Below are 19,120 nucleotides of genomic sequence, written 5' to 3' on the forward strand. Positions count from 1 at the left end.
AAACACAACGTTGCCTTTAAAACATGCAACAGAGTCTGAGAACAGTGTCACATCTTTTGAATTAATTTTTGTGTGAAGCGGCATCATTGATGTAGTAGTAGCAGCAGCAACAAAATCTGTAGTTGTAGTAGGCCTAATAAAGAATATTAAAAAAAGTCTTAAGTCCGGAATGCACCCTATGTAAGAGGGTGAGGCGGGTGAAATGTGAGGGAGTGAGGGAGATGATATTAATAACATAGCTGGGAAAAATCACCTGGGCATCATTTGCTATCTCAACCCAATGGCACCATGAAATCTGCATAAATAAATAAATAAATAAATAAATAAATAAAAGGAAATATGCATTCACTTAAAGAGGGGAGTCTTTCGTGGGTGGAATTAAATTTGACATATGCTACCTTCGAGGAATAAATCTAAATTAACTTCAGATTTGATATTTTTGACAACGTTATCTTTTCTAAAATAGTTCTTCATAAACAAGAACATGCCCTGAATATTTCAATAGCTAGTAAGGAGAACGGAATGCAAGCCCTCGCCCATGGCTGTTAGACTGTCTATTTGAAAGATAAAAAAAATTTTGGGTTGCAGGGACGGGCTTTAAATATTTATAGATAGGCCTACAACTCAACCGACAACTATGCCTCAGCTCTAAAATGAATATATCCCATGGAAATATGTTCAAAATAAACAAAAACACGTCAACAACAGGTGAAATTCTATAATACGACTCTCTTTAGACGCGCTCACTTTCTTTGTCGTGCAGTCACGAAAAAATGAGTCACCATCAACGCGAAAGCCTGAGTAACAATAGATAGGATCAAGATTTGAGTGAATCAATAACTCGACTCGCTGACGTCACGACGCTATACACTTTATATATAGCACCTTGTTTTGTGAGTCGACTTGACTAAGGGTTGAAGGTTTAAATCAGGTAGCACGACGCAGGTAGAAAGGGGTCCCCGGTCTTCGCGGTATATGCATATTCTATCTTAATAATTGCGACTAAAGGGAAGGAAAGTTTGGAATAGCCCCATCGCCTGAAACAGATTTAGACGCAAGGAGATGAATAAGATTCAGCTTATGATCGGCTTGGGAGCCGTTATGGTCATGTGTGGAATGACCAACGTGGATGGTCAACCGGGGCGTGGACGACCGAAAGTGCCGGCATGGATGGAACGACTCGACACACGCCTGCGGAATGCCCGTCGTATGTTCAAGGAAAAAGTTAATAACAGGACATTCAACACTACAGAAGGAAGTCTGCGGGTAAAGCAACACGATTTTTCTTTGAATTTTCTTACTTTCTTCCTTCATCGCCATCCTCATCCTCATCATAATATTGTTACAACAGGCATGCCAAAAAGGCAGTAGTGTGAAACTGACGAAAATGAGAGTTGAATTTTAAGTTGTAGGCACAGCAAAGAGGAATGCTGATAGACATTTTGTGGCAACATTAATAAATAATAATCTTATACTATTTTTTTCATACTTTAGGCTTCTCGCTGGGGAAATTTCACCATCAGCAAGTCGAAGAAAAACATCGACAACGACCGCAACAGCACTACGTTTTCGGTTTGCCAAATGGCAGAGAAAACCCGCTCGAACAGAGGACTAGGTAGAAAACTGGGATGGGAATTGGGAAGGAGAGGAGGGCCATCTGCGAATTTCAACTCCACGATGCAGATGATGTACAACATGTCTCAACCCGAGCCCACAGTGTATGGGGGCCTGAAAGCCTGGGCATTCGACATGGAAACCACCCTCCCCAGTGGCGCCAACATCACCGTGAGTATTTTGATGGGAAAACATCTGTGTTGTCTTTTGAAGATGTTATGTTATTCTTATACTTTTGGTTATGTTATACGCTTGAACTTTTCAGTTTGAACACTTAGTCTGGGGTCCCATACCTAGATCGATCTAACAGGCCTACTTCTACGTATTTGCTTCAGGTGGTCTTAGACTCACTCTTCTCTTTATATTTTCCTTTCAACAAATAAGTGTATTTCTCAAATTGAAATCTACATAGTCTATACAAATTTAATATATACCACAGTACAGTGTAGATCGTGTTTAGTTTGGGGAAGGTTTCATTTATATACGCTGTGAATTTAAATGCTTTATCACCCGCAGCGACTTCAGGTTACACCTTAAATAATAAAAACGTATAACAGGTACTCTTAGTTGTCATAACAGAAAATACATATCAGTAAATATGAATTGAACAAAAATATATTAACATAACAGCTATATGGATCTGTAGAGCCCATCGAGTCCTGGTGTAACAGGAATGGAAGTCCTAGGAATGGAAGACCAGGGTTTATTATGATAACCCGTGTAGAAATGATGAGGAGCGGACTACTGTTCCGGTATTTACGGACTATTCTCGTTGTATTCTGTCCACATGCCACCTCTTATCTCGTTTTCATTGGTTTTAACTCAAAGTGTTGCGTTCCTTTAGTACTTCATTAAGGAAACCGCTTGGTTGCACCCCACCACAGACGGAAACTGTGTACCTACTCTCTTAAGACGTTCTTTAAGATAACAGATTGATAAGTTAGGTTCAGTCGGAAGCTAGGAATTAAAAAAGAAAACGACAATTTTTTTGTTCAAATTTATGAGAACAAGACCTCTTTCGCTACGAAAATAATCCTGAAACTGGTCTAAAAATTTTAAAACCAAAACTGTGGTCTTCGTGTACTTCAAATTCAAGATAAATTAAAATATTTCACTCAAAGTTAATATATATTCACGCCTCTCTTAAAACTCAACAAGTGCAATGTTTCATTTAATATCATTGGGCCATTGTTTCTTTATCTTGGGTCAAATTAGAATAATTTTCAGATTTTTAAGGGCCTCAACACTAACATTTGCTCTATGGTGAAATGATGAAATTTGCTTTGGTTGTTTTTGTTTTTCATGTATCTGCGTGATAACGTTAACGAGCGCTGCAGGATACATTTAACACCTCATCAACTTCTCTCTCTTTAATAATTCCTCAGTTATAATCTCTCCCAGATTCTTCACACTACCTTGCGTGTCTTTCCTATTCTGAAACAATATCCATACCTTTGTTGCGGTTGTCACGTCTCATCACCCTGCTGCTCAGAGTATACTGAGTAGAACAAGCCGCCTTAACACTGACATGGCATTTACGGTATATGTCAGGAGCGGATTTAGGCCGTCTTCTGGGTCTTCTGGAACACGGTCAGATTTTCAAGTTTACATTGACGGGTATTTAATTTTTCCTGTCGGATGGTCAAAAATGGAGGATGGATCAGTAAAGATAATTTGGAAGCCTGTCAGAAAATATGTCTGGATCCGCCCCTGTTACATGTATAATGTTTTCTCTTAATATGAATAGTGAAGGCTGCCTTCTGAAACCCAGGGTGTTGAGCGCACATGGATTCCGAAAAACGTGATTCTCCAGACAATACAAATTAAAGCAAAGTGTATTTCTCAAATTGAAATCAACATAGTCTATACAAGTTTAATATACACCACAGAAGATTGTGTTTAGTCCGGGGAAGATTTCATTTATATACGCTGTGAAGTTAAATGTTTTTATCACCCGCAGCGACTTCAGGGTATACCTTAAAAAATAAAAACGTTATGACTATATAAGGTAGGCCTACTCTTAGTTGTCATAACAGAAGATACAAATCAGTAAATATAACATGATGTATTATTATCTCCATAACAGCAACAGCGTGTACTGAGATGAGAAGAACCATTTGTCATGAATTCGATCCTAAATAATCCAAAAACCAGTGGATAATTAATGCCTGCTTGACGTCAGTGGTCCGCTTTATATAAGTAATAACAATCGATATTTTTAAAACACCACAGTGTCAACCCGCTGAGCGGGATATAAAATCTTATTGAACAGAGCACCTAATTTGTCTGACTATATAATACCCCGCTTTCACTAAGACCGAGATTGTGAAAAGGCGTTTTCATACAAGGCATATGACTCGTCCCTTAAAGCAGTCAATCATCTTAGGAAGGGTGTGCTAAAAGACGCTCACCTGAGCGTTAATAATTTGTGTGCGGATAGGCATATGCTAAGGTCAACCCAAGGAGGTAAAAATTCCTAGGGTCAACGTACGATGGACTAGTGATGTAGAGGCAGTGGGTGCTCATTGCCCTCTACCATGGCCACAGCCCACACATTGTTTTTTTTTTTTTTTTTTTTCACTTTTAATATTCACAGATATGTCTGTGGCCTATTCATGACAATTTTTCTTCTCTCCAACCAAAGTATTGGTATGACGTAGATTTCATTACTCAATAGGCCTCTTATATGGAGTAGATGGACACCCTTATATAAAATTGACGGATAGTTTAAGAGCCATATTCAGGAAAATAATACTTTGAATCCCTCGCTTTAGAACATTTTTACTTGCGACATGACAACTCCCCTTTCGTATCGAAATTAGTTTGCTTTCGACGGCATCGCCAAGAGCCATATGGATAAATTATAGCTCCTGCGTTTTCCATTAGTATTATTCCAGACTATAAAAGTTATCATATTATTACTAATTTTAAAGCAGTCTTGAGGCTGACAGGTCCACTTTTTCTTTCCACACATATTTATGAGGAACGATTATCTCGAGTGCATCTTTTTATGAATGCATAAATTATGCTAGTTTTCATAACGGAAGCTCTGCTTAATATTAATCATCATCATCATCATAATGACATGGGTGTGAGTTAAGATGTGAAGATCAGGAACGCAATCTTAGATAAACCAAAAGCTCGCGCATTAATCACTGCATATATTACAGTCAAGATTTAATCTCACAAAAAAAAGGTGTGGCTCCACTTAACCTTATTCATTTCATATACGGGTACTCCGAAGAAGGAAAACAATGTTTGAAAAGTCACATTATATTATTATTTAGACTGATCTCGCAAAAACAGTGTATTTCATATTGTTATAATTAGGTGAATACAACAAAGATGATCATATAGATAAATGTGACTTATCAAAAATTCTTTATCTTACTATTCTACCATATCTTTATCAGTACAGAGCTAGCTAGCTACCTACAGGTGTAGCCCTCTCTCTCTCTCTCTCTCTCTCTCTCTCTCTCTCTATATATATATATATATATATATGGCGTCTTATCCCTCACTCAGAAAGTAGACTGTTTGCTTAACAAAGGAAATAAAGGTGGAGAAAATAGTTCTTTCCTTGGTTGCTGTCAATGAAAATGATTTTACCGTGTTCATATACACAATGACTCTTCCTGTCAAAGATGGTCACCTGTGCGTTGCTGACTTGGTAATGGGTAATTTGATACGAGGTCACCGGAGTTGGGTGGACATCAACTTATCAATGGACAACAGCTGAAATACGAAGAGTCCTATTCTAAAAAGAATCCGTGGAATCCCTTGCGTTAAATTGCGCGTTAAATTTCACCGTTTGCGTTTCGAAACTATTTCGGTTTTGTTGTCTGCATCGAATGTCGTAGGTATAATTATGGTGTCCTATCCTTCCTTATGAGTATCAACGGTCCTGTAGGTACATATAGGCTTCTGTTGTCTTGTCCATTCTGTGCGGCTGACCATTACTTTCTCTCTGTCGTCTTCATGTATTTTCCTTGTGTCTCCAAACAATCAAGATGTTGTATTTCCATAGAACGACCTGTGAACTTTGCTTGTCTTATGGACATTTTTGAAAATTCAAGATGTCTTTTGTGTTCAGCTTCTTTCATAACTGTTGTTAATTTTTTTTTCTATATTTGCCCATTTCGCTTTATTTTGACTTCGTTTTATTTTGATCTATTCTCTTATACTTTCACAGGTAAGCGTGTACAGGTTTAACGAAACTGGGAACTTCACAGACGAGGACGGCGTGGTCACGCCCATCACCCAGGGAGACGTCAAATTCAATATGGAGCTGAGTGGGTAAATAGTCACCAGTACCTTTAATAATACCTTTCCCAGGGCTACATACTTATTTTTCAGTAGATATTCACAAATATTTCTCTAACTCTGTTGGAGGAAAGTGCACATTCAGGGTAGTTTACACGATGTTTCCATTCTTAATGGAGTGGCATTTTTATTGAAAGGAAATATCTCATTAAAGCCATCTTTCATCAGCTATATTATGCATTCAAATTACAATTATAGAATCAATGGAAGCCCCCCTCCCCCTCCCCGGACATATTTCTAAAGTTTTTGCTTAAAGGGTTTGCTTCATGCCGTCAGAATGGCCTGAACGGAACATATTCTTCAGAAAACATGCCCAACTAACGATATCTTTATCCAAATACACAAATTAAAAGCTCATTTTGTAAATTTTTGGCTTTAAAAAACGTCCTATTTGCTCGGCCTGGGAGTTAATGAGCTACGTGGTCACGTGGTCCAATGACGACAATCGAACCACTGGAGAACAGAGCGTGCTTAGCTGTCAAACTGAGCTGCATTGTCTACCTGTAAGATGACTTCTCTGGCTTCTGATAAAAGTTTATATTCATTCAAATCTCTTACCCGAGGGGTCTAAATCCTCGTGAAGCTGTGTAAAACCATTTCCCGTCTAGTCATTTCTTTAACAAGCATTTCATTATGGTTATCCCAAATTGTATAAAACACTGCATTTGAATGAGTTAAGGGAAATGTTGATTATTGCATATGAGGTCCATGTTATTTGTGAAATTCAATTTATTTTATTTAACCGCTGACACTCCGTCTTGCATACTTTTATTAAACTGAGGTAAACAATGCCCGTTACCTTTACAAGTCCTATCTTAATCATCCATCTAACTGGAACTTCCTTTACCTCTTAATTAGAGGGTTAAATGGCATTCAATTTGTCTTGCTTGTATCGAACGCACTCTCTATCTAAGCTTTACTCCAGTTATCTCAGGTAAAAATCTACCTGTGCGTTAGTTACAAAGCGCAGCTCCCGTAGACCTGGGGGTACTAGATAAAATCTGAACACCAGGTTTATCGAGGAGCTAGAGAAAGAAAGGAAGAATTTTTCCTGCACAACTTCATAGGAATTTTAACACGGACTTGATCCAGCTTAGACCTCCAAACTAACAGGGTGGCATGGGCAATTTTCACAAACAAATCATAAAACTATATTTCAGTTAACCGCCTTTAAAATAAATATACCGTTCTGGGTAAATTAAAATAGTTATTAAATCGCAAGAATATTTTTGACTTAAATGATGATTTTATTATTAATGGAAATTAAGCTGCTATATGAGGTACATTTGCTGTGATTACGCTGTCCTTCATGTTTTGCTGTATGTGCTTGTAATCTTTTTAAATATGTGCGTACAATTTTTGCAGGTCTGGTTACCCCCCTGTTATGTGATGAGAGTATTAATTTGGCAATTAGTTCCTTAGCTTATTTGAATAGAATTGCAGTGTAAAATTTTCAACAAGATGTTGGCGAAATAGCCCATTACTCTTTGTAGGTATTTCCCCCGTCAAAGTTTGTCTAAAATTATCTTTCAATCTTTACTCTTTCAAAGACAGTATAAAGTTACCTGATATATTTTCGTGTAAACTTAATGACAAGCCAAGTGTCTCCAGTTCATTCCGTACTCAATTTTACCCAAGCAAATTTTTTTCTTGAGTAGATCTTTATAGCACGGTGTTATAAGCTTACAAATTTGCAAAAAAAAAAAAAAAAAAAAAAAATTGCGTATTGACTCAGAATTTGCGTTTCAAGTTATAAAATAATCAATCTTTTAAATTATTTAATATTTCAGATGAAATAATCTTCAGAAACAAATCCTCAAAGCATAAACGAATTAGGATAACGAACCATTTTATTATAGCAGTTCCCATTTTTTCTTTAATATAACGCTCTTTTTCCTGTTTTTCCTCAACACGTTTTCTTCCACGGAAGCTTCAAGATACCCTGAGAGCAATTTCTTTTATTAATGTTCGCGACCGTGTTTGAACTTAATTGTTTAAGTATTGATATTTAACGTCATTTACAAATACCAATAAAATAACCCCATGAAATAAATGAGATATATTGAAAAATATGAAAGCCCACCAAGACGAGTTTCATACCTGTTATTACCTGGCTTGGGAATTGCAGCGGTGCATAATTAACAGGTTTGTTGTAAACGAGCTTTTGGTCAACTACAATGCATTTAAAATGCATCAGCAATCAGTAAGTTTGCCAACTGATGACAGTTAATCTGAAAGACTACCAGCTCTTGATATGATCTAAACCACCTGAGGTGACCATGATCTAGAGCATCGCAACTATTGTCACCGAAGTTAGTAAGTAAGGCACGGAAGACCGTCACAGACAAAGAAAAATTGTCAACGAGAGCTGCAATTTTGGTGAATCCCACGGCAACACACCGAGGCATAACGAAAATGCCTCAACTCCGTTCAACACAACTTTCCTTAACTTCTCCGTTTGTATGCACCATGCAGCTCAGTTGAGTCTCATAGACCTTTATCGTGATTGTCGTCACAGTACCACGTGACCCAGATCTGTTGCTTCATTTTTGCATATTGAGGTGAGGTTTACTAAAACGCTTTTTTTCTACTAATAGATTGTTTTTATAATTTTTAAATGGCGGGGATCGATTAAAACATACCTCTAGTGTATAGATTGAGTGCTGTATCTTCAAAATTCGAGAAATGGATTTTTACATGAACATTGTCCTTTAAGTATGATAGAGAGGTTGTAATGGGTGTTTCATAGTTCAGATGGAATCCATAACACGTATAGCCTCGTCCACGAAAAAAAGGGGTGTCCTGTGAGACACCGACATACTGGACTGCAAATGTCTTCTAATATGGCTGTGTCACTAAATATATTTTCTTCATAGTCGCAAGAAAAAATAGTTAATTTTTACTCTCTCCCTCCACAAAATAATTCACGTTTTTTTTTATTCTGTATTTTAGGTTTGAGCTGTGTAATGGTAATGATACAGCGTGTAACGACACTACGGAGTTTCTTGACGTCGACTTCTGCGTAGGAAGCCGTGAGGAACCAAAGGCAAGGAGGGGCTCCCCAAAGAACGCTGTAGGCCGCGTGAAAGATATAGTGCTTGGAAAAAGTAACATCACAATGGAGGACAAGGTGAGCCGAGGATGTTTTTTTTTGTGCATAATGTTTTTACGGAATAATAATAATAATAATAATAATAATAATAATAATAATAACTGAATGAATGAAACTGACATTTAGTTTTGTATTTTACAAATCAAACTATATTTCTTTTAGGCATACATAGATGGCGCCAAACACGCCATGGCGGCGGGATATCCGAAGATCGTAAGAGTGGGAAACAAGTGGGCGATTAGGGTCCGTTTCCCTCGTTTTAACAGCACCGTGCTCTACGATCCCATCATAAGCCAAGGAGAAGCAGATGAAGTGGCCTCTTTAATTTCTGGAGGAAGACAAGTCGCCCTCAGTTCAATTCTTGTCTGCCTGTGCGCCGCCTTTTTATCGTCTGCCATGTTTTTGATGAAATGGTAATTGGTTCTCTAAAATCATTCATTTTTTAATCTCATGTGAAATGTAAGTTAAGTATATCAAACAATTAATGACTTATCTCAGTTCGAATATCTTTGGAGATTTGTTCAGATTGAAAGAGTAACCTACGAACAGTGGATGTGCATAGGGCCTATATATTTTTTTAAGTAGAATATAAAATGGATTTTCCCTTGAGGTTGATCGTTAGGCAATTTTCTTATAACGAAAGAATTTTTTTGCATGAAGAAATGTGTGAGTAGATTAAATATATATTATAAAATGAGGGAGGGGGTTAATATGAGAAAGCTTTGGCAAAGGACAAGTGAATCCTGTATATCGCAAGTAGGCCTATATCCTGTATAACCCACACAAATCAATGGAAAACTGACGTTTTTTACCAGTTCAATATTTTGTATTGTTTTAATATTAAATGTTGTAATCATTTTATAATAATCGGTTTATAAAGGAAAAGTATAGGAATATATAACACTCTGTCTATTATTGAAATGTGTCTATAAATCAATAGGGAATAAGACATTTATCGCATTGTCACAACATTCAAATTACATTTATAACAGCCTTGGTTTTTCTGGTCATGAAAAACTGCCAAAGTTCATGAAGTAAATGTTGTGAGAAAGTGGGAAAAGCACCAATTAACGCTTATGTAAAAAGGGAGCTTATCGTAAATGACTCGAGAGCAATGTCGTTGAAACCATAGACATTGCACCGATATTGTGAAAACAGTCAAATGGCCTATCAAACGACATACCTTCAAGAATTCTCATCGCAGATTAACTTTTTACTTATCACGTTCTCAGGGTAGTTGGGTAGGCCTGGTTCTGACTCTTGCATAAACATTTATTTGAATAGAAGCAAGGCTTTTTAGTTTGCAAATCCCTGCAGAAGTTATCATTTTGTTTTATACACAAGTTTTTGTTTACATATTTGTTATTTTATCATAAAGTGATGGACTACATATTTATACAAGACTAAGGAATGTTTGGTAGTAATGTTACATGTACAAGCGAAATGAAAGATATAATTATTTTTTGAAGTTGAGCTTATAATTCTTATAATTCCCAAAATAATAAATGACTTTCTTACTTTCCTGTATCTACGTGGGTACTAAATATTGTAATTTGTAGAAATATGTCTGAGTCGTTAATGTGTGCAGTTGAAATTCATATTCTGTATAGGAAATTAATAGGGTTAGATTATTTATAGCATATGCCAAGGAAGAGCTGGTTGGATGACACATTTTTCTATTTTTTGTTGAAAAAATAACTCATTGAACTTTTTTTTTAATTTGACCTTATACCACACACTTGATTGATATTTCATTGGGGTATTCCAGACTTTGTTATTCGTAATCAAGAGCATATAAAAGGTACAAGCTTCTGACACCTGTTCCGCCCTTTTTAAGTGTGACATAGTATATAGTCGCATGTGTTTTATATCGTTTTTTGTTTACTTGATTTTTTTTGTAAATAAAAAAGAATTATCTGGGAGTGTCCGTTTGTTCCTCATTTTATCTGATCGCATTTCGAAAAAAGGAATGATTGACGAGAAATGTTTCGATTTTTGCTTAGTGCATAGAAAAGAAAATGCCGTCAAGTTGGACGTTTTGAACCTATGCAAATCTGATTCAAAGATCAGATTGGTTCTAATATCTACATTTCTTTACTTAAGGGTCAGCACGCGTCTACACAAACACACACACTCACACACAACGTTTGGTATACGGATTTTGCCATTTCAAAATTATGAGTATTTATGGATAATTTATGGTGACTGTTGACCTTATAGCTGTGATAAATAACATTTCAAAGTTGCTCCTCACAAACGACAGTTGCCCGTTGCGACTTGGAGCCACGAATTAGTGACTGTTGACCTTATAGCTGTGATAAATAACATTTCAAAGTTGCTCCTCACAAACGACAGTTGCCCGTTGCGACTTGGAGCCACGAATTAGTGATTGCGATCGCAGATTTAGTGACGACATGCTACATGCATAGCGACGTCCAGATTTGAGTGCTTTTCCCGTTTTTAATGTTCGGGATTCGAGCAAATAAAGTACACAATTAAGTCCGTATTGCAATTTGTAACAGATTTAGATGGAGTACAAGGAGAGCATTTTTGTGATTGAAATTGATCTTGAAAAGAAGGTGAATGGTTTTATTTATTTATTTATTTATTTATTTATTTATTTATTTATTTATTTAGTAATATATATCGCGGCCCGTCTGAATAAAGAAGAGCTATAAAACTATTTTCGAGATCGGGATTCGGGTAAATATACTAAAAAAACCCGGCCTGCTGATGCAAAGTCAAGGTCATGAACAAGGACTGTAATAGAATTTGTTAAAAGAGATTTTGAGGGGGCTCAAGGTGTGCATTATATTGATGGAAATTGGTCGTGCCATTCTAAAAGTTAGGTGGCCTTTTTTCACTTATTTATTTATTTATTTTTTACAATTCTAATTGAAAAAGACTAAGGCATTCCTTTTAAGATGGTTTCTGTATCTTTTTATGTAATGACACTAGAATTCATTGAGATTTGGACGACGATTCCTCTTGACTTTAGGTAATGTAACGCCTTGATTAAAATACCGAAGACAAAAGATTGCTAGTCACGAGTTGGTTAGACATATATCAAGCTGACAAAACCGTGGCCAGCGATTAGCATGTTAAGGGATAAGCTATCTTCACATCTATATGCTGATTGAATTGTGATAAATATAGAGCACATTCTTGGTAGACAGTAATAAAGGACTATCTCCAAACTGCAATTAGCATTAACAAAATATTTCCTGGACTGGAAAATATGATAAAAATACCAAACAAAATCTACGTAGTTTTTGTTTTATTCTTCCTGCAACCAGACTCATTAAATGTTCGCAGCTTATATTAATGACCGCACTTAAATTAAGCACCATTACTGTGAGTATATTTCGTCCACTATTTTACTGGATAAAGATGTCGATCCTTTTAGAATTAAAGGGATAGCGACTGCTCGTTTTGGTAAAAAATATATTTACCTGGAGTAAAGAACAATTTTGCCGATGGTTAATATGAATCCATCCATTCCGACATTCAAACTTACTCCATGCATATTTTTTTCTAAAAAAGTTTTTTTTTTAATAATAAACTCTTGAGAGAATATCACGGAGGAATAACCACCTGTGAAGGTGCATGTCGCCCGCATAACAGTTCCCGAAACAATTTACCAGAAAAATATTTTATTTCATTTTTGCCACTTTTAATTAATTTATTTATTATTGTGGGTAATAGTTTAATAATTTATTGATTCATGCTTATAACAGTAAGAATGATTTTCCTCAGTGTTGATCACCGACATTACAGGGATAACAACTGTTAGTATGAGATTCACATTCACAATAAATACAACTCGTTAACAACTCATACAATTATAATAAATTCCATTTTACCCCCAAACAATTACAATTATTCTGTAATCTGTGCTTACGATTGTCAAGCGTACGCCCTTGGAATACAAGAATATATCTCGGCCCGTCTTAATATACTGTAAGATATCTGTAAAATTGTTTCGAGTAAATATACTGACAAACACTGACTTGCTGATACAATGTTTCTACGATGAACTAGGAACGAAATGGAATTTGTTAAAAACAATTTTGAAGGAGCTCAAGATGTGCATTATATTGATGGAAATTGATCGTACTTCTTTAAAAGTGAGATGACTGTTTTTTCATTTATTTAGTTATTCATTACAATTCTAATTGGAATTCCCTTTAAGGTGGTATCGCTGTCTTTTTTTAATCAATGACACTAGAATTCATTGAGATTTGGACGATGGTTCCTCTTTACATTAGGTAATGTAACGCTTTGATTAAAATACCGAAGACAAAAGATTGCTAGTCACGAGTTAATCAGACATATATCAAGCGGTTTATTACTTACATTACCATGGTCAAGGAGCATAATGCAAATGAGAAGGAGCCTTCATACACGTATCTAGATGCAGATTGATTCGTGATGAACATAGAGCTTAGTTTTGGAAATAATTAAGGGCAATTTCCAAACTGCAGTTAGCATAATTATTAAAAGTCCTGGATCCCGTGTCCATTTACTGTAAGTATGCATACGTTGTAGCCAATCAAATAAAGGGAAACTTACTAGTCGGGAGAGCCGTGCCAGCGGTTTGCTACTTAAACGAGCACTACTCTGCTAAGACGTACAGGAAACGTTTAAAGACTGAAAGTGAAAAGACGTAAAAATTACTCTAGCTGTTTACTCGCTAGCGGAGGTAAGCGCAGGTAAATACAAGAGTATTTTGACAAATCACCAGATTACACGTACTGTAGAAAAATATGAATTTACCAAAACAATGATAGCTTCAGTACCTTTATGTTTTCGATTTGTTGATGGACTTTTTAAATTTTACATGCAACGTAAGTTATTTTCTATTTTTTTTTCTCAGGTCAGCGTTTTACGGTTGGAAATGCCAGCAGTTATTATCCCACCCTTAGTAGGTAAGCTCAGCAGGATAGCAATAGTTTATTCATTTCCCAATCCATTATAACTCATACATACCTCGATATAGAGAAGTGTAAACTTTTGACAACCATATTGTGTCTTGAAATGTTGGGACTGAAGTGAAAAGTATTGTTTTTACATGTACCACCATTCGTTCATGTTTTGTTGAGTGAGCCTTTTTTCGGGGAGCCATTTCAGATAGTTAACTTCGATCTGACTTTATCTCTTGTAGCAAGTTGCAGATGTATGAAAACCAAAAACCAAAATCAATTATCAAGTAAAGAGAAGCAGCACGTGATTTTTTCCTATGTCCTTAGCCGTTGTATTTCTATCGCAACATAACTAACATTGTAGATACCTATTTTAGGTACAATTTTCCCGAAAGGCACATGTAGATACCGTGCAGATAACTGGAACCAAGTCATGAGATTTATTGGACAGTATCGTTATCTTTCCAGGGTATACAGCCGACAACAGTACAAGCCTATTCAGAGCTTGTTCGAGTACGGCAGCGGTTGGAACTTCGCCACTGGCTTGTGGCGATAACACACGATGTGTTACGAACCCAGTGTTTTCCTTCATAACAGGCTCCTCTCAGACCTGTCTCTGCCCGCTTACGTCCTATCCACAGGCGAATGGAACGTGCCAGATAAGTGAGTGGTTATTTTTATCGTGATTTTGAGTCGTAAAATACAATTCTATCTAATTTTGTGTGAAATTCACAAATATGTACCAGTATTCATGGGCGGATCCAGTATTATTCGAAGGGGGGTCCGCGGATACTAGCAAAGGGTTCGAGGCCTGCTGAAGGGTCCCGGAAACTTTTGGCATTTCAGAGGCGAACGGCGCCATTTGGTACAGTTTAGAACTATGGCTCAGCTAGTCAAAATTCTTATTTCAGGTGGGGAATATTGGGGTGATTTTTTTCAGAAATCCCCCCCTGATTATTCTCATTACGACAGTGACTCAACGTAAAGAAACTAAGAACTTTGAAATAGGTTGTAGATCGTAGGTTTAGGCAAGGTAGACCTTGGTGACATAAGAGGATCGAGTTTACCTGATATCTATTTGCTACGTAAAGCCTAGGTCCCAACCGAACGTACGAGCTGCTACGTGTGGTCTACGGCCCAAAAAATGGGGAAAACTTGGGAGTTCGTGCGCGAGGAGCACGTCCATCGTGCGACTTTTGGAGGACGCAAACAGCACGTGCCTTAAATGGTGCGACTGAAATGAAAAGTTTTGTTTCTTCAACGACCATTAAATCAATCAGTAGCTCATGTTTTGTTGAGTGAGCTTTTTTCTTGTGAAAAATCAAGCTGTGGCCCTGGTAGAGAGTACATTGTACGTCTTTAGATGACGTTTGCTTGGTCGTGTCGTCTACACTGGAACGCCATGGAGTTGAAACCCTGTATTAAACAAGTCTTAATTCGGTCCTCAAACGAACATAAATTAAAGATTATCTTATCGCGACTATTCAAATAAGATTCCGGGTATGCATTCGTTATTCTGTATGCTAATTTTATGCCCTGAATCAATTTCAACATAATTTTAATTAAATCTTAAAAGATTTAATCTCGTGCAGTGTATCTTATATGTGCACACAATCAACGACAAAGAAAACGGGGCGCGTCGGAAAGAAAAACGGCGATCGGGAGATCTATTTTACGGTCAAAATGTATAAACATGTCTGAGAAAACTCCGCGTCCAACGAATGTTCGCTTTTCTGTGAAATGTTAACACTGCCCCGTCTTTTCTATATTCCACTTTTTTTTTCTTTTCATGCTTTTATTGCATCTCTACTTATTAGTCAATTATTTTATAGATTATGAAAAACATGGCATTGTGATGGCGCGCAATTTGCTCTGCACATTTGCAAAACTTTGCGGAGTTTTACAGGTTTGCATTATTTCTTTGCAGTTGAGGGTTCGACCTGCCAGGCTGACTTAGACTGCAATACGAAGACATTTGACTGCGTTGGAATAAACGGGATGGGCTTGGACACTGCCTTATTGGACTTCCTGACGGTATGACAGCAGAGTTACAAACACAATGTACATAATTCTCTCTCTCTCTCTCTCACACACACACACACGTGGACAGACATAATCGAACAGCATCTAGCTATTTGTACAATTAAAACAAGACCACGTTTTATTTTGCCTTGTAAGGTGCGCGTGAAGAGTATTACGCGCTTCTTTGGTGACCACAAACATATCCTTTTTTACATTAATGTAGAGATAGATGTTGATCTCTTTGTAACGTACTGGATTATAATTGTCGTTCACTTTGGTCCGCACAAAATTGATAAGTTGGTCGAATTATGAGTCTTTATCCTTTACAATTCCTGGCACTGTTGTGAAAAATTATACTACTTGGTCTGTACGCCTTCGCATATTCATAGTTGGGTTATCAGTCTTTAACATTTTCAATTTAGTCTGTAAACATGTTTTTAACCAAGAATCCAAGTTTTAACAAAGACTAAACGGTTTTAGTAAGGGCAAATTTGCAAGTTGGTAAACAACGGGCGACAACTTTCTGTAAATAGGATTGGTAGACAATAAAGTGGGGATTGCTGCTTGATTTAAGGGTTTTTCGCTTTTTAAGGTGTGTGAGTTGGGAGGTGGGGGAGAAAGCCGCAGGGTAGGAAAAATTGAAATAATTAAATAACATTTAAATTCTTCTCGAAGGTCAGTGTTGAATTTCTCATTTGTCAATGACCGATTTGCTAAAAATGCTCTCTTCAAATCTGTGGCCGATTGATCTTCCTAAGTAACTTAACAGGAAGATCAGTAGCCTTAGAGCAAAGAAAGAAATACTGAAAGACTCGCAACACACCATCACCTTACAATTTAGCAGTTTATTATCAATACAGTCCACCTCATTTGCCTATCTTTTATCCCTTATTAACACGTCGTACACAATCTACTTTGCCTTTTTCATTGTCAACAGAAGTTTCAATTACGCTCTTCTTCTTTCAGCCTATCGTGTTGTTTCTGTGTCAGCTGACGGTGGAATACAACTTCCAAGTCCCGATTTGGGCGTGTACGGAAAGCCAGTGCAATCTCGTGGGGACTGGAACGCCGTCGATAATTCCCGTGACCGTGGCGGCGCCGACCAGACGAAAACGGGAAGGTACGAGTCACGATACTCGAGTACCCCGATAGTAAGGGTACGCTCACAGTGAAACTCTCGTACTAGGTAGTCCCAAGTACGTCTGCAGGAACTCTCGCTGAATGTAATCAGATTAAAAGATAAACACGCCACATTTTGTTTCCAAAGTACTCGTATAATCACCAGGTTTTCCGTATTCTCTCAACACCAGGATTAATCTGATTGCATTCAACGACAGTTCCCGCGGAGTTAATACGAACTACCTGGAATGATAGTTTCATTGTGAACGAACCCTAATACTATTTATCTTTGACAATGTCTTTAAGAGGGCTATATCGTACACAAAACGAATTTACCTCTTCCGATTTTCCGAATCGGTGTTACAATTGCCATTATAGGTGTTTGTATCTTTACGTATTTGTGGTACCAATATTTAACCTAGTAATAGTATTGTTTGATACAGATAGATTCACTGAATGGAATTTTTTAATTGTCAATGACATGATCGACGAGCAATCTTAAACGAAATAGTGGACTTTGTTTTTTTTTCACAATCGAATGTAAACACTCGTACTGAGAACATATGTAGTAGGTGAGTAAAATACGTCATACTGCAAAAGGTTTTGTTGGACATTATTGAAAAGTGTGTGTGAGTGTGTGTGTGTGTGTGTGTGTGTGTGTGTGCGTGAGAGCGTGTGTTTTTGTGTGTGTGTGTGTGTGTGTGTGTGTGTGTGTGTGAGGAGGGGGGTGACAAACTATTTTCACCTCTTGTTTATATCCACTGTATATCCTGCATCCACCGGTAAAGCGTGTTCTTGCTGTCATAGCCACGCAGTCAGTGTGTTGTATCTTATCTTGCAGTCAGCGAACCCCTTGAAGCAGTTGTAGAAGACCTTGGAACCCGATTAATGGCGTCTCTATCTAGGAAAAAGAGAAGCGAAACCGAAAGTGCTGTCGGCTCGGAGTTCTCGTCCGTTGATGACACCAAATCGAGGCAAAAACGTGCACCGGCAACTGTGGCATGCTCACCCAATCTCCTTGTATGGGCTAATGTATTATCCTTTATCGTGGGAAGCCAGACAAGTCCGTTCCAGTTTAACTGTGGACTTCCACCATAAAAAGTTTGAAAAGCCCAAATTGATGGCCGCCAGAACATCAAAGAAAGTTTTAAAAAAATGCAGTAAAATCCAGGTTCAAGTCTATCGATTGGTCCAGCTTTTTTGATATGTTTGTCTTGCTGGCAGGAAAGTTAATATTTTATGTCACACTTGCAATCAGGCAGGAAAATTTTAATTTTAAGTAAAATAAAACTGAATAAAAAAAGAAAAGAAAACGCAGGCATTCTTGTCCCTGAGCTCGACTCTTCTTCTTAACTTTGTACCTTTTCGCTGATTTAAAAAAGTTCGTTATCCGGACCGTTTCAGGGTCTTGTGGTGTGGGTGTGGGTGTCTTTTCCTTCTAGGGCCGTCACGTATCGTAGAACTCGACGCTGATCCAGGGTCGCAGTGTTGGTGACCTTGACGCTGAAAGAGACCCTTGACACCAAAACCCATCCAAAAGATTGCAATAAGGACACAGCGAAAATGTGCAAATGAGGAAATGTTATTTTTATGTTAAGCCGCAAATAATGTTAACAAGACAAACAAAGTCGCGTGAATAATAAAAGATGGGTAATTTCTTAAGTAATTGTTCTATGTGTATGTAAAGTCTTCTGAACATGTAATTTTGGAATTTAGACTCAAAATAAATTTATTTTTACCTGTGCCAAGGAGGTTATGTTTTGAGGTTGTGTTTGTTTGTCTGTCTGTTTGTCAGCAACATAAATCAAAAAGATATGGGTGAATTTTGATGGTATTTTCAGTGTAGGTTAGAAATGGGTTAATTAAGAAGTGATTAGTTTTTGGCGGTGATCTGGATCAATGATCAATCAATAATCAAAAATAAAAAATAATAAAAAACTAAGTTATGGACCGATTTTGATGAAATATTACGGAACTGTCGGAAGTGGGCCTAGGAACAGATGATTAA

At 37.2% G+C, this 19,120-nt stretch overlaps 2 protein-coding genes across 3 annotated transcripts; both read left to right on the forward strand.

Annotated features, from left to right (window-relative positions):
• Positions 1–890: 890 nt before the first annotated feature.
• Positions 891–10,971, forward strand: LOC106155115 (uncharacterized). Its single transcript, XM_013529780.2, has 5 exons — positions 891–1,266; positions 1,495–1,785; positions 5,807–5,910; positions 8,890–9,067; positions 9,212–10,971. Exons 1-5 carry the CDS (start codon positions 1,063–1,065, stop codon positions 9,464–9,466), a joined length of 1,032 nt encoding a protein of 343 aa, XP_013385234.2. The 5' UTR covers positions 891–1,062; the 3' UTR covers positions 9,467–10,971.
• A 2,664-nt stretch (positions 10,972–13,635) lies between these two features.
• On the forward strand, positions 13,636–18,856 carry LOC106155109 (uncharacterized). Of its 2 annotated transcripts, none has more exons than XM_087012914.1 (6): positions 13,636–13,761; positions 13,926–13,977; positions 14,440–14,634; positions 15,899–16,005; positions 16,960–17,113; positions 17,954–18,856. In XM_087012914.1, exons 2-6 carry the CDS (start codon positions 13,947–13,949, stop codon positions 18,208–18,210), a joined length of 744 nt encoding a protein of 247 aa, XP_086869040.1. In that variant the 5' UTR covers positions 13,636–13,761; positions 13,926–13,946; the 3' UTR covers positions 18,211–18,856. The 2 variants fall into 2 exon arrangements, with proteins under 2 accessions (XP_086869040.1, XP_086869041.1); XM_087012915.1 differs by having other exon boundaries at positions 13,651–13,751.
• The last annotated feature ends 264 nt before the right edge of the window (positions 18,857–19,120 follow it).

Source organism: Lingula anatina, chromosome 5 (assembly GCF_051362555.1).
Source record: "Lingula anatina isolate TDL-2025a chromosome 5, LinAna3.0, whole genome shotgun sequence".
NCBI lineage: Eukaryota > Metazoa > Brachiopoda > Lingulata > Lingulida > Lingulidae > Lingula > Lingula anatina.